This window comes from Dendrobates tinctorius, unplaced genomic scaffold (assembly GCF_039654945.1).
Source record: "Dendrobates tinctorius isolate UK_male_01 unplaced genomic scaffold, ASM3965494v1 ptg000192l, whole genome shotgun sequence".
NCBI lineage: Eukaryota > Metazoa > Chordata > Amphibia > Anura > Dendrobatidae > Dendrobates > Dendrobates tinctorius.
Genome location: NW_027361859.1, coordinates 11,208,973 through 11,233,222, shown reverse-complemented (window position 1 = coordinate 11,233,222; position 24,250 = coordinate 11,208,973). Strand labels below are relative to the sequence as shown.

The window sequence follows — 24,250 nt, the reverse complement described above, 5'->3', positions numbered from 1 at the left end:
GAAAGGTGCAGACTGTCCAGGTTCTTGTGAAGTACTGGGCCCTGGCAGAGGTCTTTTATCTATGGAAGTAGGATGCGCTCTTCCACTGACATCTTCAGCCGAGGAAACCAGCTCCTTCTTGGCCAGACGGGCACTACCAAAATTATCTTTGCCCTCTCTTCCTGTACTTTCCCTAGTACTCTTGGAATCAGTGGGAGAGGGGGAATGCATAGGTCAGTCCGCCCCCAGGATTGGGATAGTGCGTCGACAGTTGCTGGATTGTCTTGGGGGTTTAGAAAGAAAAATTCCCTGACCTTTATGTTTTCTCTGGATGTAAAGAGATCTACTTGTGGAACTTCCCAAATCTGACACAGCATGCAGAACACCTCCTCGATCAGCTTCCACTCTGTTGGAGATATCCTCTGCCTGCTTATCAAGTCTGCCACCTGGTTTTTGGACCCTTCTAAGTGAACAGCTGAAACGGAAACCGTCCCCTCCACCCAACGAAAGATCTTCCCTGCTAGATGTTGCCAAGAGGGTTGTCTTGGACCTCCCTGATGGCATAAAAATGCCAGTCGTAGTGTTGTTTGACAGGATTCTCACATGCCTGCCCCTGACTACTGACTGGACCTGGAGCAGGACCTCCCACACTGAGCACAGTTCCCTGAAATTTGAGGAACTGGCTCAGTTTTCTGGAGTTCAAGTTCCTTGGAAGTATCTCCTTTCCATATGATCACCCCTAGCCTAGTTGACTTGCATCAGTGGTGATCACTGCGCAAGGAGAGAGAACCCAGGGGACTCCCATCAGGTTTTCCGGAATGGTCCACCAGTATAACGCTCTCCTTACTGAAGCAGAGAGGCATGGCTGTATCCAGGGACAGTTGGCGTTTGTCCCAAGCAGCCAGAATGGCCCTGTCACGATATGACTGGCCCTGCGTGACGCGACCCAACAATCAGTCGGTCACAAATTCAACAAAGACAAACAAGGGGACACCGGGGACACAATTACAATGGTGGGCCCTGCGATAGGGAATGGGGGACTGGACACCTCCTGCACTTTCCTAAGGAAGTGCCCTGAACTCTCCTGACGTTCCCTACACAGGTTCTTTCAACCTGTCGCCGACCAGGATACCTTGGTCCCTCCCTTGCCCTCCACCTATCCCTCACTAGGGAATTGGCTAGTGCGGACACTGGTCCCACCGCTGTACTAATAAAAACACCAAGGAAAAATAACAGACAGGGAAAAACAAACACTTAGCTTCCTCTGCTGTCATGCATCGGACAGCAGAGTAAGGCACCCAAACACCGCTTTCAGCTGTATGGCCACTGCACCAGATAAGCTGCTAACACCACTGCTCCAGATAACTCCTCTCTTTAGAACGGTTGGTTTCCAAAGGACCTGTATTACCAACCATCAGCTGGTGTACCAGGTGACCTTATATAGGAAGGAGGGAGTGGTCACCACCAGCAATAACAGACTCACAAAACATGTAGTAACACCAGCGGCCACCAGGGGCAAAAACTGACATTAACCCCCGATGGCCAGAAAGGAAAAAAGGTTTTTATATGAGAAGCCCACACTGACACAAATCCAACAATGGATCGTGACAGGCACCTAGAGACCCCACGAGTGGAACTGACTCCACTGAACACAAGGGATGCAGGAAGTCATTAGTCCAAGAGTCCTCATCGTCTCCCTGGTAGAAAAAGCTTCCTGAGAATTGACGGATCCTATCACCTATTGAGGTCTGCTTCTCTTCTGGCAAGAAAGATATTCTTAGGTGAGAGTCTAGGAGAACCCCCAGGAACCTCTTTCTGGATTCTTGAGAGATTTGATTTCTTCCAGTTTATCACCCATCCCAGCCTTTGTAGCATGCAGACCGAGGTCCAACAGTGCTCCATGAGTTCTTCCCTGGAGTGGGCTATGACAAGGAAGTCGTCCAGGTAGGGGACTATGATAATATCTAACTTCCTCAGATATGCGACCAGTTCCGCCACTAGCTTGGTGAACATTCTGGGAACTGAGGATAGACTGAAGGGAAGACATCGGAACTGGTAGTGAAGGTCCCTCCCCTGGACCTTTAGAGCAAACCTTAAGTACTGCTGGAAGGAAGCATGGATGTGAATGTGATAGTACGTATTTTATAGGTCTAGGGTACACATCACCGTGTTTTTGTCTATAAGGAGGACTGTGGACTTGATGGACTCCATTTTTAATTTTTTGTACTTTGCCACTTTACCGAGTTTAGAGGTTTCAGGTTTAATATTGTGCGGCTCTCTCCCAAGGGTTTTTTGTCTGAGAAGAGACTTCCTCGGCCACTGGGACTATTGCTCAGATCTTTAGGAGATCCTGAACATTGGGCCACATGGGGAAAGCAGCAGACTGGAGGCGGGAGTTTGTTATTATGAACCTCCCTGGTGGGGTCTGGGTAAACTTTATTCTGCAACCCGAAGAGATTATCCCCAACACCCATGGATTTTCTGAGATCTCCTGCCAACTTTCCAGATACTGTCCTAGCCATCCACCCACTCTCATTTTCTTCCTGAACCTGAACCGAAGATATAGTCCTTACCCCTACCTTATTTGGGGGAGCTCTATCTGCCAAACTTCCCCTTCCCCTTATAGCCTGACCTCTGGTTGGGTTGGGGTCTACAAAAGGGCTAATCACTTTTTGGTTTATTCTAAGGGAACCCCTTCTTTTTATTGGATGCCTTTTCCAGAATATTATCTAGAGCTGGGCCAAACACTATCACCCGAGAAGGGAATGGAACACAGCTTGTTTTTGCACTGTGTGTCCCTTGACCATGTTTTTAGCCAAATAGCTCTCTGGGCATTAGATAAGGCTTTGTTCCTGGCTCCAAATCTAACAGATTCTGCAGATGTGTCAACCATGGTAACTAGCTTTAGGAGGGGAAAGGATTTCAGGATAACATGCCTGGGGGTTTTAGATTTTAGGTATTCCTCCAGGTTGATGACCCATAGGTGCATGGCCTGAGCTTGCCGCAATGTTGCCTCGAATTATGGCCACCGACGTCCCCCAGGTTCTCATAAGGAAACTATCTGCCTTCCGATCCATCGTCTCTTTAAGGGACTGAAATTCTCTTTACCACGTTGACTATGAGCACATCGATTTTGGGGATATCCTCCCAGGCTTTAATGTCCTCTGGCTCGAAGGGCAGGTGAAGCTTAAAGTCTCTGAGAATAGCCAGCCTTTTCTCCAAGTCTTCCCACTCCTCCATGATCATCGAGCCGATGTGGCTGTTAACAGGGATGACTCTGTTCCTCTGGGATCTTAACCCACCAAACCTCTTGTCCTGTATAGAGATAGTCTTCTGGGTTTCCTCCACCTGCATAGTGGTCCTGATGAGTTCATACGTGTCTTCAGAGAGAAAAGGTATCTCTTCCCTCCCTCTGGCGGGTCGGCAATCATTTCCCCTTCTTCCTGGTCAGATTCACCTGAGTATACATCCTCCTCAGAGGTCAGCTCCATCTCCCTTGGCCTCTTGGCACGGGGACCACCCTGGGACTCTTGCTGAGAAGCATGCGTTTGGATAGAGGCCTCGACCTCCTTTCTTATAATGGACCTCATATCCGACAGCAGAGATGACTGCTCCTCCCTGATGACCTTTGAGGTGCAAGGTTCGCATAGATCTTTTTGCCAGGTGTCTGGCAGCTTAGTATTGCATACTGTATATAAAGATAAACGGGGTGCTCACAGTTATATTAGGTGCTCAGAGGTAAAATCCAATACTGAATGTAGTACAAAAACCTCGGCACACAAAATTCAAATGAAACTCAAATGAGTATGAATAAAGACCAAAGTTTATTGATTCCAAAATATCATAAAGAACAATATTCCACAGAAAAAAATTTGACGTTTCGGCTATAGCGCCTTTTTCAAGAACTTATCTGCAGAATAAACGATACATGCACTCATTACATAAGAGATATACAATCAAGTACTAATCGTACTAAAATAATAAATCATAATTCACATGAAATAAAGACTCAATGCATTGAGTATCATATCCATTTAAATAGTCAATAAAGACCCAGAGTAATACCTGTGGAAATAATAATCCATGGACATCAGAGTCAAATTCATCATACATGTCACATAGGTGTGGAATGCCTTATAAAGAAAAAAGACAAATCATATTGAAAAATTTAGTACAAAAAAAACAAACAAAAAAAAACATAGTGCGTCACCAGGAAAAGTTTACCAGGTATACAATACACTATATGAAAGTAATATGCTCCATATAAATGATTGCAAAAAATTGCAAAAGGGCATCCTAATCGAAATACATTGTGCGTTCTATAAATATACCATGCAATATGTGAAAATACTATGCTCCATATGAATAGTTGCAAAAAAAGGATCCTAATCCAAGTACATAGTGCGCTCTATAAACATCACTTATCCAGATATAACTCGGTCCAAGCATACCTATTTGAAAGTCCGTGGATTGCATCTCTCTGCCATGAGAGAACACGGCTCTCTTATATCGGAGAAGCTGAGAACTTCCGGGGTAAGAGTCAGCGTCCCACAGAAAGAACTGCGCATGCGCCGTCGGCGTATACCGGAAAAAGCCGAAGTGAAAAGCCGAATGGTTGTGAGATAACGTAAGCAGGCTTACAGGGGAATGCCGAACTCGAACGGGGAACTGATATTAAAAAGAGGGAGAGTTTAAAGCCGCCACCACCATCCGACATATCAGGATAAGGATCATTTCCCACGTGCATTATCAAACTAAAAAAGACAAGAAAAAACAAGAGAAATTTAAATAAATGCGATCATATAAGATAATAAATGAAAAGCATACAGATATATACGAAAAAACTATGATAATTATTTCCACCAATATTTGAATACAAGAAAATAAAAGAAAAAACATAGCCTACATTGCATATACTGGAGAAGAACCACAAGTTTCAAAAACCCTTGCAATATAAATAAATATATAATAATAAAGAAAAAAGAAAAAAAATATATATAATAGACAGAGTAGAGCGGTCATGGGTAGTCCAATGATATGGCCCAAATTTAATATAACCAGACTAGCACCCGATTTCATATTCTCTATTTAACCCCAACGGTGTTAGGGTCTGCAAAGTATGAATCCATAAGGATTCTCGCTCCTTCAATCTTTTAATCCTATCTCCCCCTCTTCTAGTTATTGGCACCCAGTCAATGACTGGTACCTTAATTGTGCCACCGAATGCCCACATGATATAAAGTGGGCCAGAATCGGTAACAACGTTTTTCCACATCTAATGGTAGATTTATGTTGAGAAATGCGGTCGCGGATATGTTGGGTAGTCTCCCCAACATATCCGAGACCGCATGGGCACTTGATCAGATGTACGACAAAAGAAGAATCACATGTGAAGTATCCATTAATGGAAAAACGTCGTCCTGTACGGGGATGGGTAAAGGTATCTCCTTTCATCACAGTTGAACACTGTAAACACCCCAAACAAGGAAAAGTGCCCTTACGTGATACAGTCAAAGTTTTCTGGACCATCTCCTTCTTACCAGAGCCGACATCAGCCCTCACCAAAAGATTCCTAATATTATTGGATCTTTTAAAACACATAAGGGGTCTAAACATAAACTCAGGGATACTGGGATATGAATTTTTCAATACATCCCAATGTCGTAATATGCAACCTTTAATGAGAGTACTGTAGGGATGACAAGTGCTAACAAATGCTAATTTAACGGACTTCTCTCTTTGAGGAGAAGATAACCTCGATTGTTCTAAAATCTGAACTGGAAAACCCCTTTTACGAAAACGTGTCTCCATTTCTTGATGTCTCAACATTCTAGTGGATGGATCAGAAACGATCCTATCTATTCTTACATGTTGTGATTTTGGTAACGCACGCTTCACATGTCGTGGATGGCTGCTATCGAAATGAAGTAAACTATTTTTATCTGTGGGTTTTATGTACAAATCTGTTCAGATTGAGCCGTCAGAATTGATGAATACAAGAGTATCAAGGAAATTAATCGAATGGTAGTCATAGTGAAGAGAGAAAGTGAGACCCATAATATGTGTATTAAGTTTATTAAAAAACTCCAAAAGAGTATCCTCACCCCCACTTGTGATTAACCAAAAACTCTCCCAACTTCAAATCTATAGTTCCCACTTGACAATAAAAGTCAACAAGGTTTTTTATCTTTTTAGCAATCTCAAAAGAAGGATAATTAGAAATGGGAGTATACGTCTCTGAGATAAAATCTCCTTGAGATAATATGAACGGTCCATTATCACAATCGCCCCACCTTTATCAGCAGGCTTTATTATTAAACTCTTATTATCTTTTAGATTATTAATCGCTCTCTTCTCCTCTAATGTAAGATTATGTTTAACATGCACAGTGCCCCTATTAACCGTCTTAACCACTTCATCAATATCCCTCTGTACCAAGTCGATATATGTTTCTATCGGATGATAAGTCCGTGGAGGTGTAAACTTGCTAGTAAGGCCTCTTTCACACTTCAGTTTTTTGCCATCAGTCAAAATCCGCCAAAATTTGAAAATGGCGGATACGCAAAAAATGTATGAAAACGGATGCAAGCTGATAGAACGGATCCGTTTTTTTAAGGATCCGCTATACCGATTTTAGTGCGGGTCCTCAACAAAATGGATCCGTTCCATCAGCTGGCATCCGTTTTCACATCCTTTGGATCCGTTTTCTTGCGGATCCGTTTTTCCACACCTCCAAAATGGGATGCTCCCAAATATGATTGGCTCTGGGAGAATGCTCCCAAATGTGATTGGATACTGGAAACTAGGGAGAAATATATCTAGGGTGTTGTGATACAATTTCTTTGAAAGGTTTTAGAGCTAGTGGCAGCGATGGAAGGAGTTAGTGCGAGTCTGGAAGGAGTTATTGCGAGTATTGACAGCTTCTTTGTGGAATTGGATCTTCACTTGAATCGGTTGGCAATTATTGCTCTCCAGAGGGAGAAAAGAAGATTGCGAATCCTGTGTATGAGGAGACGGCGCCAGTGGATTCATCCCATTAATGCGCAGAGGTTCACCCGTGGCGTTTTTTCCACACTGTACCTGGAATTGAGGGATAATCCGGACAAGTTCTTCAACTACGTGCGCATGAGGCTGGAATTGTTTGAGATATTGGTGGATCGTGTTGAAGAACAAATCCGGAGAAGGGACACACAAATTCGGTTTTCTATATCACCAGCGGAGCGTTTGATGGTGACCCTTCGGTAAGTTATCTACCTTTCAGATTCTGCAGGCTTTTATTGTTATGTTATGGCTTGTAGTTTGTATTAATTTTACTTTTTTTCCCTTTTTTTACCAGATTCCTGGCAACTGGAGAATCCTTCACCTCCCTCCATTTCCAGATTGGGATTTCAACTATTGCTGGAATTGTACAACAGACCTGCCGGGCATTGTGGGATTCTCTACACGAGGAGTACATCCCAGAGCCAACACAGGAGAGGTGGCTGGAGATTGCAGACAAGTTTCAAGAAATCTGCCAGTTTCCAAACTGCATCGGTGCCGTGGATGGCAAGCATATCAGGATTGTGAAACCCATGGGATCTGGTTCACAGTTTTACAACTATAAGAAATACTTTTCTATTGTGCTTATGGCCATTTCGGATGCAAACTGCAAATTCATTCCCGTGGACATTGGTGCATACGGTCATTCTAATGACTCTCAGGTATTCAAGATGTCCACCATGGGCCGTCGCTTGTATGGAGACAATTTTGACTTCCCACCTCCAAGACCACTCCCTGGAACAACAGGCCCACCAATGCCTTTTGTGTGCGTTGGCGACTATGCTTTTCAGCTTTCTAAACACCTACTCAAACCATATGGTAGTCGTGGATTAACACACCGGAAAAGAATCTATAACTATCAGTTAACCAGAGCGCGCAGAGTGGTGGAGTTCGCGTTTGGAATTTTAACTGCCAAATAGAGAGTCCTGTTAACGGCCATTAAAATGAAAACAGAGACTGTGGATGAGGTGGTGAAGGCCTGTGTAATCCTGCACAACTTTGTCCTTTCAAAGGAACCCGTTTCCATCGATGAAAATCTGTCTGAAACCACCTTGTGGGATTATGAGCAGCAAACTTTTCGGAGTACTGGCTCAGTGTCAAGAATGAGGGACACCTTTGCAGACTATTTTCTGACACCAGAGGGACAAGTGGACTGGCAAGATGACATGATATAATTTTCTTCTTAATATACCAATTGTGAGTACCATTTTTTTTTTTTAAACTGAAATTTTACCAAGTGTTTGGTTTTCCCAAGCATTGTGTTACCATGTGATTTGTTTTACCAAGTGGTTTTTTTTTTTTAAGTTTTACACTTTGCAATGTTACCAATTGTTGGGTACCAAGCATTGTTTTATACTTTGAAATGTTACCAAGTGTTGTGTAGCAAGCGCAAAGTTTTACACTTTGAAATTTTACCAAGTGTTGTGTACCAAGCGTTGTTTTACACTTTGAAATGTTACCAAGTGTTGGGTACCAAATGTTGCGCTACCAAGTGTTGTTTTTTTGTACCTTGTACACCACCGGTGTACTGTGAAATATTACCCAGTGTTGTGTTACCAAGTGTTGTGTTTACCTTTTACACCACTGGTGTACTTTGAATATTTCCCAAGAAAGAAAGAACAAAAAAGAAACAACACAATAAAGTTCTTTTTGAAAAAAAAAAACATTGTTTATTTGTGAATTTGTAATAACCTTTTTTTGTGAATCTTTTTTTTTTTAACAGTTTTTTTTGGTATCTTAAACCTTTTTTGTAAAATGTTTTTTTTTTTTTTTTTTGGTATATATTACCTTTTTTTTGGAAAAAACAAAACACTTTATAAAGTGTGATAATGTTGGGTGGAGATAGTATTGGAGGGGTTAACAGGGTTGACCACATCGAGGGGGGGGGAGAGGACTGGGGAGGGAGTTGGTGAGGACCAGAAGTGGAAGGGGGGTTTAACACATGTGGTTGGGACGGGAGTGGATGGACAGACGAGGTTTGTGGGTACATTGAAGGTGTATGTGGGGGTGGGTATGGTGAGGGCATTGGGATATAATGCAATGGGGAAGGAAGGTACTGGGAAGAATGGAATGGGGAACTAGAGAAAGAAGAGGGAGTGGTAGGAGGGACGGTTGTATGATGGATGGTGGTGGAAGGATGGACGGGGGAAGGATGGACTGTGGAAGGATAGACAGGGGAAGGATGGACAGAGGGAGGATGGACAGAGGGAGGATGGACAGGGGGAGGATGGACAGGGGGAGGATGGACAGGGGGAGGATGGGATGCTTCAGCAAGTACTTCCACTAGAGCATTCTGACAGGCTTGCATCACACGCATCTGCTGGTGAGTACTTAAACCTTCCATTTGCCGGACAACGGATTGAAAAAAGGTATGTCTCAGTGTCTGGTTTGATTCTAAATTCATCTGTTCCATGTATCTTCTGAGTTCCATGATACTTTGATTGATCATGGTCAACCCAGAAGATAACTGTTGTCCATAAGTGTGGAAACCATGCTGGACAGATGAGTTTAGACTCAAACAGTCAGACAAGGTCATCCTTTCCTGACTGCTCAGACGCTGCCGGCCAGAACCAAAAGTTGGTCGAGATGTTGCGGCAGTGTTTGAGGGGTGGGGAACAGGGAACAAGTCGTCACCAGCAGCTTCATGTGTTGAAGTCTGCCCTGCTGCTCCAGTGCTGGTGGAGGGGATAGAGGGATGAGACAAGAGGGTAGGTACAGAGGGGTCGGATACCTCGATGTGGTCACCGGGGGCGGTCTCACTAGGGATCACTCCAGAGGGACGCAACTCTGATGCAGACTCCTGAGTGCTGCAGATGGTGCTAAAAAAAGGAGAAAAAATATATATTAAAAATATTGATATTTAATTTAACTCTGCTGAAAAAAAATTTGGTTAAACATTTCTACTACAGAAATGGTTTGTGGAATATTTACCTTCTGCACACCATTGTTGATCGTAGGAACGCCAGGGCTCTGTAGTTCTTGTACTGGGGTCCCCGGCGTCCTCCCAATCCACTCGGGGTCTGCATCTCCTTGTTGTAGTCCCTCTTGAAGCGATCCCGGAGCGACCGCCACCGTGTGATAACCCTGTTACCTGTGAAGCAAAAAAAAAAAGGGGTTTAGTATTAAACACTTCACATGCTGGAATATAAGTTACTGAAGTTGTAATACTTACGCACAAAATCCCTGGCCCTCGCATTGAGTTCCTCCCAGTTCTCTATAACTGAAGAACAGACCTCATCCCAGAGCCGTCGGGTGGTTGGTTGGTCAGCGTGTAAACGGTTTGCCATGTTCCACAGCAGCTCCCGGTTTTCCACCTCACGGATGAGTTCATCTGTATCGATAATGACACCCTCCTCCAGATGTCTCCGGGGAGCACGCTGTGAAACCTGTGAAGATAAAAAACAAAACAAAACAAAAAATTACATTCTATTCAAACACATGATGTTCATTTAAACAATTATCCAAATAGGGTTACTTACCGTTTGCCGACCACCAGAGGCATCACCTTGATGACCCTGGGAGTAACTCTAGTGCGGGCACTGGATTCTGAAGACTGTGGAAAAAAATTTTTTTTGTTTGGATGGATGCGTAGTTACTGTGTTTGCACTGTGATGAATGTTTGTGTTGGGTGTAGCATTATGTTTGTGTGTATGTGCTAAACTTACACTCTGCGCACCCCCTCCTTGTGTCTCTCCACCCTGCACGTCTCCTCCTGGAAGCTCCTCTGAATCAGCTTCCTGTCAAAACATAATACATGGACAGTGTTTAAACAAAAAAAAAAAATAAGAGTTTAAAAAAAAAAACAACAAATTATTTACCTCAGCTCGCTGATGATGTGAGGGGGAGCTTTCAGGAGAAGACATTACGGTCTGGGTCAGCTGCGGTGGCAGCTGCGGTGCTTCATGAAGTGATCTGCAAGTATAAAGACACTTGTTAAGCTACTATACAAAGGATTATAATAAGCTTTCAGGCCTTTATACTTACAGGGAAACTAATGGTTGCCTGTCCTCTGCTGCGGCCTGGCTGGCCGTCTCTGCTGCGGCCTGGCTGGCCGTCTCTGCTGCGGCCTGGATGGTGGTGCTTGCTGAAGTTATCTGCAAGTATACAGACACTTGTTAAGCTACTATACAAAGGATCATAATAAGCTTTCAGGCCTTTATACTTACAGGGAAACTAATGGTTGCCTGTCTTCTGCTGCGGCCTGGCTGGCCGTCTCTGCTGCGGCCTGGCTGACCGTCTCTGCTGCGGTCTCGCCGACCGTCTCTGCTGCGGCCTGGCCGGTCGTCTCTGCTGCGGCCTCGCTGGTCGTCTCTGCTGCGGCCTTGCTCGCCATCTCTGCTGCTGCCTTGCTGGTGGGGCTTCATGAAGTGATCTGCAAGTATAAAGAAAATGATATGAAAGTTAAAAAAAAACATAAAAAAAAATCTTCATTTGTATATAATTAGTGTAATTCCCTGAAACTAAGTATATGCAGTTTTAAGTGTTTGCATGTGTAAATTCCCTTATCTCTCACTGAGTGTAACCACAGTGATTGAAGGTGTGTAATATTTTGTGTAAACCCACACTTTATCTTTGCATGTGTTTGAATTCCCTGAAAAAGTGTAACCAAGTGTAACCAGTGATTGAAGGTGTGTAATTTCTGTGTACACCCACACTTTATCTTTGCATGTGTTTGAATTCCCTGAAAAAGTGTAACTGAGTGTAACCAGTGATTGAAGGTGTGTAATTGCTGTGTATACCAGTGTTTGCATTCCCTCAAAAACTCTCACCGAGAGTGTAACCACAGTGATTGAAGGTCTCACCGAGAGTGTAACCAGTGATTGAAGGTGTTTAATTTCTGTGTATACCCACACTGTGTTTGCATGTTTTTGAATTCCCTGAAAAACTCTCACCGAGAGTTTAACCTGTGATTTAAGGTGTGTAATTGCTGTGTATACCCAGATTTTTTTCATGGCATGTTGCAATCTCTCACTTTTAACCTCACTTGTATACCAAAAAATTTAATGTACCTTTATGGTAACTTAATTTTACCTTGTTTTAAAATGATACTACGGAGATTTTTTCAAAACAGTTTATTTATTTATTTTTTTTTCCAACAAATAGGAGCTACTCTGCTCTTTATTTTAAATACCACAATAAATGAAAAATAAAAAAACACCGATTTACAACAGATACATTAATCACACACACACACATACACACACACACACACAATCATATTGCAAATATGAAAATAAAATACAATAAACATGCAAAAGAAAAACAATTAAAATATGAAAAAAAACCCCACACAAACGCGCATAACACACAGGCAGGCCACACACACACACACACACTCCAGGGGTCTTGCAGGTGGAAGATTTGCAGCTGAGCAGACAGGTTTTATAGCTCTAGTTTGGTCTTCTATCAGTCGGGCTGGTGTTGGATGTCTGGCTCGGTGTCTTCAGTGTGGCTGGTGCAAGATGTCTGGGCCCAATTACACCACATACAATACCAGTTAGGCCGGTTTCACATTTGCACTTTATAGCGCAGCGATGGCCTGCACACGGCCGCCGCTAATCCCCGCCCCATCCGGTCATCGCCGCCTACTAGCGTACATGGACGCTTGCGATCTGCGCACCCTATCTTTAGCATAGGGTGCGCAGATCGTGCGCTGGCAGGATTTTACCGTGTGCTGCGCACTTTTGAAGGTGTGCCTTGTGCGCCAAACGCAGCATGTTGCACTTTGGCGCGCACGGCACACCTTCAAAAGTGCGCAGCACACGGTAAAATCCTGCCAGCGCACGATCTGCGCACCCTATGCTAAAGATAGGGTGCGCAGATCGCAAGCGTCCATGTGCGCTAGTAGGCGGCGATGACCGGATGGGTCGGGGATTAGCGGCGGCCGTGTGCAGGCCATCGCTGCACTATAAAGTGCAAATGTGAAACCGGCCTTACACCACACAATCACAGCTTAAATAATACATTAAAATTACAGAAGTATGAAGAAAAAATGCAGTACACATGCAACTTAAAAAAAAAAGTATGGAAAAAAAAAATGCATTACACACACACACACACACGCCATACACACACACACACACACACACACACACGCTCCAGGGGTCTTGCAGGTGGTAGACTTGCAGCTGGGCAGGCAGGTTTTATAGCTCTAGTTCAATCTTCTATCAGTCAGGCTGCAGTCGGATGTCTAGCTTGGTGTTATCAGTGTGGCTGGTGCCGGATTGTCTGGGCCCAATTACACCACATACCATACACCACACAATCACAGCATAAAAAATACAATAATATTACAGTTGTATGAAAATAAAATGCAGTACACATGCAACAGAAAAAAAAAAAAGTATGAAAAAAAAAAAATGCATTACACACACACACACACACACAGGCCATACACACACACACACACACAGGCCATACACACACACACACACACACACACAGGCCATACACACACACACACACACACAGGCCATACACACACACACACACACACACGCTCCAGGGGTCTTGCAGGTGGTAGACTTGCAGCTGGGCAGGCAGGTTTTATAGCTCTAGTTCAATCTTCTATCAGTCAGGCTGCAGTCGGATGTCTAGCTTGGTGTCTTCAGTGTGGCTGGTGCCGGACTGTCTGGGCCCAATTACACCACATACCATACACCACACAATCACAGCATAAAAAATACAATAATATTACAGTTGTATGAAAATAAAATGCAGTACACATGCAACAGAAAAAAAAGTATGAAAAAAAAATATATACACACAGACATGCAACACTCGCAGACCACACACACACACAGGCAGGATACACACTAGCAGGCCATACACACACACACACACACACACAGAAATGTCATAAACAAATAGGTATACTCACACTTTCAGGCGTGCTGCTGCTGTAACTGGCAGGCCTCTTGGTGGCTGTCTGGCAGGCTTGCTGGCAGGCTTGGTGGCTGGCTGGCTTGCTGGCTGCTACTGCATGTCTGGGCCCAATTAGCCCACCTTATATAGTTTTGGGATTGTCTGGAAAAGTATCTTTTTTTCTGGGCATGCGCAGTGCGATTTTGCGGATTCCGCCGGCGGATTCTGCAAAATCGCGGGTCTTGGCGGCAAAAAAAAACGTTGCAAGCTCCGTCTCCCTCAAACAGAATCCGCAAGGAATTTTGCGGATCTGCCGAATAACGGACGCAACGGACGACCATCTGTCAAAATCCGCCACTAATGTATCCCAATGGGGAAAATGGCGGATCCGCAACAAGAAAAAGCGGATCCGCCATTTTCAAATTTTGGCGGATTTTGACTGATGGCAAAAAACTGAAGTGTGAAAGAGGCCTTATGGGGGCCAGCGCAGCTGGAGTTGTTCACAGAGCAGGCGCGACCCAGCATACAAGCCAATGGGAGGCGGGGCCCAGACGGCAGCACAGGGGCATGATGGATGGCTATGGAAGGCGGGGCACAGATGCTACAGGGACATGATTGACGGCTGGTAGGCGGCTGATACAGGGGGACACACCATACCTATGGGACACATTACAGGTATGAGGACCTATTTATAAAAGTCAATATTTCGGCGTTACTGGGGCTCAGAAATAGAAGAGCCACCTTCACAGAATGCAGCCTTAGTGCGGCTGAAGGTGGCTCTTTTAGTTAAAAACACCCTGGGGGGTGACAGGTTTCCTTTAAAATGATGAATTCTTTTTTTTTTTTTTAAGTTGAAATATAGTCATATCAATAAGTCTTTTTTTTCTCTCTTGGTTGAAACATGTAGTAAAAATGTATTCAAAAATCATAGGGAACATAGGGAAAAGACTAATAGAATACGAAATGCGTTTTGAAAGCAAGTACGTTCTTAAATTTGGTTCACATTTTTGGACATATCAAACAATAAGAGTAAGTCAGAGAGCAGCGGTGGCCCTAGCTTCCTGTTGATGTTCAATATGTGGCGCCCCTGAGGGTTCAGTCACCACAGAGGTACTGCACCTCCTCCTGAGGTGTGGTGCCCCACCATTCAGGTAAGGTGGAGACACCTGACCACGCTCCAACACCTGCATCCCACACAACATAGTAGTGTAGCAAAGCACCCTTTGGTGGCTCCCTGCTTGGAACACGAAGCGTGCTGGGAGGCGGGTGGTTTAGTCTGCACTCAAAAGAGCGGGAAGAGTGTAGGATTTAGTCAGTTTGTCACAGGAGTCTGTCAAGGTCAGTCTGTGAAAGGAGATCCCCGAGTGAGACAGATGAAGGAAGTGCTGCAGCCGACCTCAGTGACCTGGTCCGCTGGCACAGGAAAGGAACATTAATAGAAAGCCTGACTCTCTCCATAAGAAGGCAAAGATTAGTATGTAACTGAGGAGAAGAAGAGAACTAAGGATTAGGGTTAGTGGAGAACCCTTCCCAAGTTCTAAGCGCAAGCCCGGGGTCCGGTCCCCGAGGTTGTATGGATACTAATGGTCCTGCAGCAGACACCGGAGGAATAGAAGTTGTCACCAGTTTATTCCCACACCAGGCTTGGGGGCACAACAGCAACGTGTGTGAGCCGGGATTAGGTAGTAAGGAGTCCCCGAAGCAGGCTACAGCTGTCTGCTGTACAAGTAGAGTTCATAGAAACATCTGACAGGAGGAACTCCAGTGTAACTCAGTACTGTGAGTGCTTCACTAAAGGCGCTAAGAGGGAGACGTACAGAAAAGGCACATATGTTGGTAGAGTGTTGGAAAGGAGTACTTCACCTTGTCTGGAAGTTGGCTGAGCTCCTCACACGGAGGACACGGCACGGATGCGGGCTCTTGTGCCACAACAGACTGTGATTAAAGCTTTGGAACTACATGCCCTGGTGTCCTCCACTTATTCCTGCGTTAACCTGCCCAGCACTGCTACCTCCCCTGTGCCCAACACTACACCATCTATGTGTCACTTCACTACACAGCCCTGGGACTACAGCCCTGCCTGTTGAGGGCTACACCATCATCGCTGCACCACACCATCTGTCCCAGTGGATCTGTCTGCAGCATCGGCTTAACATCTTCATTGCCGAATATCACAGGTGGTGTCAAGAATCATTCATAAACTTTAATCATCATAAGCACTCTGAACATTCCCCCTTTGTTACAATGGGCGCCCAGGGCCACGGGCCGGGTCCCAGCTGCCGTGACATCTCCCATTGAAGCTCATCAGGCCCGGTACCGAGTACCCCGCAGCCCTGGGAGGGCGACCCAACTTGGCGTCACGAACAGGATGACAAAGCCCGGTGCCACCGGGTTCTGTGTGCCTACGATTTATTGGACTTAAAGATTTGTGGAAATGTGCAAAAGACCCAATTTGATAAACTGTAAAATGAATGCTAAAAATGGCCACCGGCACGGAGAAGGGCGTGACAACATGGGTGGTCCTAAGAAAAGACCGCAAACTGTCCTGGGCCTCCCCTGCCTGAACTTCTATGCAACCGCAACATGGCCCACCCCCCCGAGGGCTTCGTATACTGGCCTGGTATGGAGGAGTAGGAAGAAGACGCCGCCCCCAGAAGGAGTGAGAGCCGGTGGTGGGAAAAGAGTCCAGACAGGAAGGAGAGAACGCCATGATGAAACGAGAGAGGAGGCCTGAAGAGCAAAGGGAGGTTGAGCTGAATCTCCCCGGCGTAACGGCTGAAGGCTCCGATATGGCTTCCGGCATGAACTGTCAGCAGCTGGAGGATGAGATAGCCCAGCTGACCGCCCGTCTGCGACTGAGGCAGGAGGCGTTATGGAGGATGAACTGGCAGCACGCCCAGGAGGGGCCTCCATCCCCAGTACCCCAGTCACTGGTACCTGCCACTGCTGCACCGGACCTCCCCCAAGCAGATCCTGTGGAGCCTGCGGCCGCTGCAGTACCACCGGCAGCATCTATGACTATCTCCCCGCTGTCATCACCGGAGTTGTCCGAGGGCCGGGAAGTTGAAGTGGAGGAAGAAGTTGAGCCTCCCGCCTGGACCTGACGCGGCTGCGCAGGTCCCACCAGAGATCCCTGCGGACTCGGAGCCGCCAGCTGCCCCACCATCGTCTCCGACCTTGAGTTCGGCAGCGCCAGTGAACATTGTACGCCGCCGGGAGGCTCCAGGTATGATCGCTACCCCTCCCAACAGGTCACCCCTCGAGTTTTCGTATAGTGAGGCCGGCATGCTTGAACTCCACATGGGACAATTAGATGAGCTATGCTCTTAATTCAGAAGCACTAAGCTTACTGCAATGGGGAAGTGGAAGAAATCCCTGCTGAAGAGTGAGACTGGAGCAGGCACATCCCATTCGGCATCTCGTGGGTTTGGCAGAAGAATCTGAACGACTGGGGAGTATCAATATGCATGACAGGTTACCTTTGCCACAGACTCAGGACCCCCGCCTCTCCCCCTACAAGCGTCCACAGACGCCAGTGACACCAGACGTCAGGCCAAAAATCAGGGCAGTAGTGCCGTTAACTGCAGTCCCGCCTGAAATTGAGGAACAATATCCGTTGGTACCAGCTGCAACTCCTGCAGAATTACAGGCAGCAGAAATAACACCAGCAGCAGTTGATGTGCTACCTATACAAGCAGATGCCAACCGCACTCCAGGAGAAAAGGAGTACCTGCAATTTGTAAGCAGTCAACAGGAAAAGGATGTCCAGAAGTTCTCCCCTGGAAGCAGCAGCCCAAGTCATCAGCTTCCAGTACCCCAGGAGGGAAACACCAACACTAAAGGAGAAAATAACTAACTCTGTTACCCAAGAGGGTATTAGCACCATTGTGCTTGTTTTTCTATTTTTCTGTTTTTGTTATCATGATGTTTTCCCTGTTGTTTCCAGTTTTGTTGCCCAGTTTTATTGGCAGCGTTTTCCTTATTGAACTGTGGAGATCATGGACACTGAATGATCCAGAACTGTAATGTAAATAGTTGCACCTCCTTAGGTGCCCTTTCTTGGTTTTACATAAGTCTTTTAAGAATAAGGACTACCTCATTGATAATAAGGACATTTCAAGACATCTTGGCTGGATCAATGTCTATATTGCACTTATTGATAATGTCTAGTATTTTTTATAGAAAAGAAAAAGTAAACAGTGAATGCTTTACAGAGTTTAGACTAATGTTTTAATAAAGAGATGAAGGATTTGAATAAAGATTTGAAAAATGTAGGTGATGAACCAGGCATCAGCGGTTGTCACTTAAGGTTAATAAAAGAAAGTAGAAAATGTGAAAGAAGAGATGAAGAAGAAATGTGTTGATGAAGAATACTTGAAGTGGTAGTGAGTTACTGCCAATAGCACTTTTGAAATAGGCACTACACTTGTGGCCAAAAGTATTGACACCCCTGCATTTCTGTCAGATAATACTCAGTTTCTTCCTGAAAATGATTGCAAACACAAATTCTTTGGTATGATTATCTTCATTTAATTTGTCTTAAATGAAAAAAACAATAGAGAATGAAACAAAAAGCTAAACATTGATCATTTCACACAAAACTCCAAAAATGGGCCAGACAAAAGTATTGGCACCCTCAGCCTAATACTTGGTTGCACAACCTTTAGCCAAAATAACTGCGACCAACCGCTTCCGGTAACCATCAATGAGTTTCTTACAATGCTCTGCTGGAATTTTAGACCATTCTTCTTTGGCAAACTGCTCCAGGTCCCTGATATTTGAAGGGTGCCCTCTCCAAACTGCAATTTTTAGATCTCTCCACAGGTGTTCTATGTGATTCAGGTCTGGACTCATTGCTGGCCACCTTAGAAGTCTCCAGTGCTTTCTTTCAAACCATTTTCTAGTGCTTTTTGAAGTGTGTTTTGGGTCATTGTCCTGCTGAAAGACCCATGACCTCTGAGGGAGACCCAGCTTTCTCACACTGGGCCCTACATTATGCTGCAAAATTTGTTGGTAGTCTTCAGACTTCATATGCCATGCACACGGTCAAGCAGTCCAGTGCCAGAGGCAGCAAAGCAACCCCAAAACATCAGGGAACCTCTGCCATGTTTGACTGTAGGGACCGTGTTTTTTTCTTTGAATGCCTCTTTTTTTCTCCTGTAAACTCTATGTTGATGCCTTTGCCCAAAAAGTTCTACTTTTTTCTCATCTGACCACAGAACATTCTTCCAAAACGTTTTAGGCTTTTTCAGGTAAGTTTTGGCAAACTCCAGCCTGGCTTTTTTATGTCTCGGGGTAAGAAGTGGGGTCTTCCTGGGTCTCCTACCATACAGTCCCTTTTCATTCAGACGCCGACGGATAGTACGGGTTGACACTGTTGTACTGTTGTTCCCTCGGACTGCAGGGCAGCTTGAACTTGTTTGGATGTTAGTCGAGGTTCTTTATCCAACATCCGCACAATCTTGCGTTGAAATCTCTTGTCAATTTTTCTTTTCCGTCCACATCTAGGGAGGTTAGCCACATCTAGGGAGGTTAGCCACAGTGCCATGGGCTTTAAACTTCTTGATGACACTGCGCACGGTAGACACAGGAACATTCAGGTCTTTGGAGATGGACTTGTAGCCTTGAGTTTGCTCATGCTTCCTCACAATTTGGTTTCTCAAGTCCTCAGACAGTTCTTTGGTCTACTTTCTTTTCTCCATGCTCAATGTGGTACACACAAGGACGCAGGACAGAGGTTGAGTCAACTTTAATCCATGTCAACTGGCTGCAAGTGTGATTTAGTTATTGCCAACACCTGTTAGGTGCCACAGGTAAGTTATCGGTGCTGTTAATTACACAAATTAGAGAAGCATCACATGATTTTTTGAACAGTGCCAATACTTTTGTCCACCCACTTTTTCATGTTTGGTGTGGAATTATATCAAATTTGGCTTTAGGACAATTCTTTTTGTGTTTCATTTAAGACAAATTAAATGAAGATAATAATACCAAAGAATTTGTGTTTTCAATCATTTTCAGGAAGAAACTGAGTATTATCTGACAAAATTGCAGGGGTGTCAATACTTTTGGCCACAACTGTATATTAGCATATAGTTAGTTAAAAATTGTTTGTGACATTCAAGAATGAGTGCCTCCCACATTGGGAAGTTTAGATAAGAACTGTTTATTTAGCATTATAAAAATTTTGTATGTTCCTGTATTTGTCCATCTTTGCTTCTTTTACAGCTCACGGACGTGCTGTGTTTAATGGCAGGGAATGTGGCACCCCTGAGGGTTCAGTCGCCACAGAGGTACTGCACCTCCTCCTGAGGTGTGGTACCCCACCATCCAGGTAAGGTGGAGACACCTGACCACACTCCAACACCTGCATCCCACACAACATAGTCGTGTAGCAAAGCACCCTTTGGTGGCTCCCTGCTTGGAGCACGAAGCGTGCTGGGAGGCGGGTGGAGTTTAGTCTGCACTAAAAGAGTGGGAAGAGGATAGGATTTAGTCAGTTTGTCACAGGAGTCTGACGAGGTCAGTCTGTGAAAGGAGATCCCCGAGTGGGATGGATGAAGGAAGTGCTGCAGCCGACCTCAGTGACCTGGGTCCACTGGCACAGGAAAGGAACATTTATAGAAAGCCTGACTCTCCATAAGAAGGGAAATATTAGTACGGAACGTGAGGAGAAGAGAACTAAGGATTAGGGTTAGAGGAGAACCCTTCCCAAGTTCTAAGCGCAAGGCCGGGGTCCGGCCCCGAGGTTGTATGGATACTAATAGTCCTGCAGCAGACACCGGAGGAATAGAAGTTGTCACCAATTTATTCCCACACCAGACTTGGGGGCACAACAGCAACCTGTGTGAGCCGGGACGAGGTAGTAAGGAGTGCCCGAAGCAGGCTACAGCTGTCTGCCGTACAAGTAGAGTTCATAGAAACATCTGACAGGAGGAACTCCAGTGTAACTCAGTACTGTGAGTACTTCACTAAAGGCGCTAAGAGGAAGACGTTCAGAAAAGGCACATATGTTGGTGGAGTGTTGGAAAGGAGTACTTCATCTTGTCTGAAAGTTGGCTGAGCTCCTCACCCGGAGGACACGGCACGGATGCGGGCTCTTATGCCACAACAGACTGTGAGTAAAGTTTTGGAACTACATGCCCTGGTGTCCTCCACTTATTCCTGCGTCAACCTGCCCGGCACTGCTACCTCCCCTGCGCCCAACATTACACCATCTATGTGTCACTTCACTACACAGCCCTGGGACTACAGCCTTGCCTGTGGAGGGCTACACCATCATCGCTGCACCATACCATCTGTCCCAGAGGATCTGTCTGCAGCGTGGGCTTAACATCTTCATTGCCGAATACCACAGGTGGCGTCACGAATCATTCATAAACTTTAATCATCATAAGCACACTGAACATTCCCCCTTTGTTACAATGGGCGCCCAGGGCCACGGGCCGGGTCCCAGCTGCCGTGACATCTCCCATTGAAGCTCATTGGGACCGGTACCGAGTACCCCTCAGCCCTGGGAGGGCGACCCAACTATATCTGAAGTCAGGGACAGTGAAGCCAGCGCCAATTATGTAACAGCCTCACATTAGCCCCAGGAACGTGAGTGCCAAGACAACTGGAACAACACTGGCACGGAAAGGGAGTATGAATATTTTTATTTGAAATAGGCCAAACATGAGGACTGACAAGGGGTTGTCCTAGTAATGGACAACCCCTTTAAGAAACACATTTTTTTTATTAAAACATTTCCTACATTATGAACATGAAAAAGGCTTCTCCCCTGTGTGAGTTCTTTGGTGCATTACAAGATTCCCTTTAAAGTTAAAACATTTCCCACATTCCAAACAGGAAAAAGGCTTCTCCCCTGTGTGAGTTCTTTGGTGCATTACAAGATTCCCTTTAAAGTTAAAACATTTCCCACATTCTGAACAGGAAAAAGGCTTCTCCCCTGTGTGAATTATTTGGTGACTAAGAAGATATGATTTCCTTACAAAACATTTCCCACATTCCGAACATGAAAAAGGCTTCTCCCCTGTGTGAGATCTTTGGTGCATTACAAGATTCCCTTTAAAGTTAAAACATTTCCCACATTCCGAACAGGAAAAAGGCTTCTCCCCTGTGTGGGTTCTCTGGTGTATAACGAGATCTGATTTCTGGTTAAAATATTTCCCACATTCTGGACAGGAAAAAGGCTTCTCCCCTGTGTGGGTTCTCTGGTGTATAAGGAGATCTGATTTCTGGTTAAAATATTTCCCACATTCTGGACAGGAAAAAGGTTTCTCCCCTGAGTGGGTTCTCTGGTGCCTCTCCAAATCTGATTTCTGATTAAAACATTTCATACATTCTGAACATGGAAAAAGCTTCTCCCCTGTGTGGGTTCTCAGGTGGCGATCAAGATTCGCTTTCCGGTTAAAACATTTCTCACATTCTGAACATGAAAATGGCTTTTTCCCTGTGTGAATTTTCTTGTGCTTAACCAAATCTGATTTCTGTGTAAGACATTTCCCAGATTCTGAACATGAAAAAGCCTTCTTCCTTGTGTGGGATCTTTGGTGAGTAATAAGATTTGATTTCTGGTTAAAACATTTCCCACATTCCGAACATGAAAAAGGCTTCTCCCCTGTGTGAGTTCTTTGGTGTATAACAAGATTCCCTTTAAGCTTAAAACATTTCCCACATTCTGAACATGAAAAAGGCTTTTCCCCTGTGTGAGTTCTCTGGTGCTTAACCAAAGCTGATTTCTTGTTAAAACATTTCTCACATTCTGAACAGGAAAAAGGCTTCTCCCCTGTGTGAGTTCTCTGGTGCTTAACCAGATCTGATTTCTGTGTAAAACATTTCTCACATTCTGAACATGAAAAAGGCTTCTCCCCTGTGTGAGTTCTCTGGTGTTTAACCAAGTCTGATTTCTCGTTAAAACATTTCCCACATTCTGAACATGAAAATGGTTTCTCCCCTGTGTGGGTTCTCTGGTGAATAACAAGTTTGCATTTCTGTTTAAAACATTTCACACATTCTGAACAGGAAAACGGCTTCTCCCCTGTGTGAGTTCTCTGGTGCTTAACCAAATCTGATTTCTGTATAAAACATTTCCCACATTCTGAACATGAAAAAGGCTTCTCCCCTGTGTGAGTTCTCTGGTGCTTAACCAAAGATGATTTCTCGTTAAAACATTTCCCACATTCTGAACATGAAAAAGGCTTCTCCCCTGTGTGGGTTCTTTGGTGTATAACAAGATTGCATTTCTGGTTAAAACATTTCCCACATTCTGAACAGGAAAAAGGCTTCTCCCCTGTGTGAGTTCTTTGGTGACTAACAAGATGTGATTTGTGTTTAAAACATTTTCCACACTTGGAACAAGAAAATCTTTTCTCCACTGTGTGAATGTTTGGATGTTTAAGAAAAGACTTTTCGATGGGAAAACTGTTTCCATATTCTGAACATGAAAATAGCTTCTTTGATTTAGGAGTATTTCCATTTTTAATGCTTATTTTGTGACTCTGATTTTCCTTCATTGTCGCTAATGAATCAGAAGACAGGACCTGCTTCATAGGATCAGATGACAGATCTTTGCTCTGAAGGGATGATGGTATATCTGAAGTAATGGCATTCACTTCAATTGTATGCTGTGGGATCTCAAGATCATCCGTTTTAAAAATTGAAGATGTCAGCTCTGATCTCCTGGTACAGTTATCTGCCAAGATATAAACCAATTATTATTTTTGAATAAAATATCTTTGAATGTCATTTAAACCAGGGGTTCCCAACCACCGGTCCGCTGCCCAGCACCGGGCCATTGCAGTGCCCTTGCCGGTCCGCGGACAGAAGGGGAGCCGGCGGCGGTGCAGCAGTGCCTGATACTCACCCTGCATCCCGCGGCGGCTTCATCCAGCGCTGAGCGGTCACGTGTACCGCTCATTTAAGGTCATGAATATGGACGCCACTCATCTCCCATAGGCGTGGCGTCCATATTCATAGACCTTAATGAGCGGTAGCACGTGACCGCTCCGCACAGGAGCTGAAGAACCGCGAGATGCAGGGAGGGAAGTTCAGCGATGTGAGGGTAAGTATGATGGGGGAGCCGAGTGGAGCCATATATACAAGGGAGGGAGAGTGGGAGCGGAGCCTTACATACAAGGGAGGCCGGGAGAGTGGGAGCGGAGCCATATATACAAGGGAGGCCGGGAGAGTGGGAGCGGAGCCATATATACAGGGGAGGGAGAGTGGGAGCGGAGCCATATATACAGGGGAGGGAGAGTGGGAGCGGAGCCATATATACAGGGGAGGGAGAGTGGGAGCGGAGCCATATATACAGGGGAGGGAGAGTGGGAGCGGAGCCATATATACAAGGAATGGAGAGTGGGAGCGG

General features: G+C 45.1%; 2 protein-coding genes across 2 annotated transcripts in view; both read right to left on the bottom strand.

The window, feature by feature from the left end:
• Positions 1-8,507: 8,507 nt before the first annotated feature.
• On the bottom strand, positions 8,508-11,975 carry LOC141055856 (uncharacterized). Its single transcript, XM_073552576.1, has 4 exons — positions 10,836-11,975; positions 10,190-10,754; positions 9,949-10,108; positions 8,508-9,836 (listed from the first exon to the last, which is right to left on the bottom strand). The coding sequence occupies exons 2-4, from the start codon at positions 10,302-10,304 to the stop codon at positions 8,594-8,596; spliced, it is 1,518 nt and encodes a 505-aa protein (XP_073408677.1). The 5' UTR covers positions 10,305-10,754; positions 10,836-11,975; the 3' UTR covers positions 8,508-8,593.
• Positions 11,976-21,515: 9,540 nt separating this feature from the next.
• Positions 21,516-24,250, bottom strand: part of LOC141055838 (uncharacterized) — a 53,317-nt gene continuing 50,582 nt past the window's right edge. Inside the window, exon 7 of the mRNA XM_073552548.1 lies at positions 21,516-23,575. Coding sequence (XP_073408649.1) covers positions 21,636-23,575 — 1,940 coding nt within the window. The 3' untranslated portion in view covers positions 21,516-21,635. The remainder of the gene's footprint in view (positions 23,576-24,250) is intronic.

Coding starts and splice junctions, on each gene's coding strand:
- LOC141055856 (XM_073552576.1), bottom strand. CDS start 10,304: ATGGCAAACCGTTTACACGCTGACCAACCAACCACCCGACGGCTCTGG. Junction 10,109..10,189: donor GAGGGCCAGGGATTTTGTGC/GTAAGTATTACA, acceptor TTTGCTTCACAG/GTAACAGGGTTATCACACGG. Junction 9,837..9,948: donor TCAACAATGGTGTGCAGAAG/GTAAATATTCCA, acceptor TCCTTTTTTTAG/CACCATCTGCAGCACTCAGG.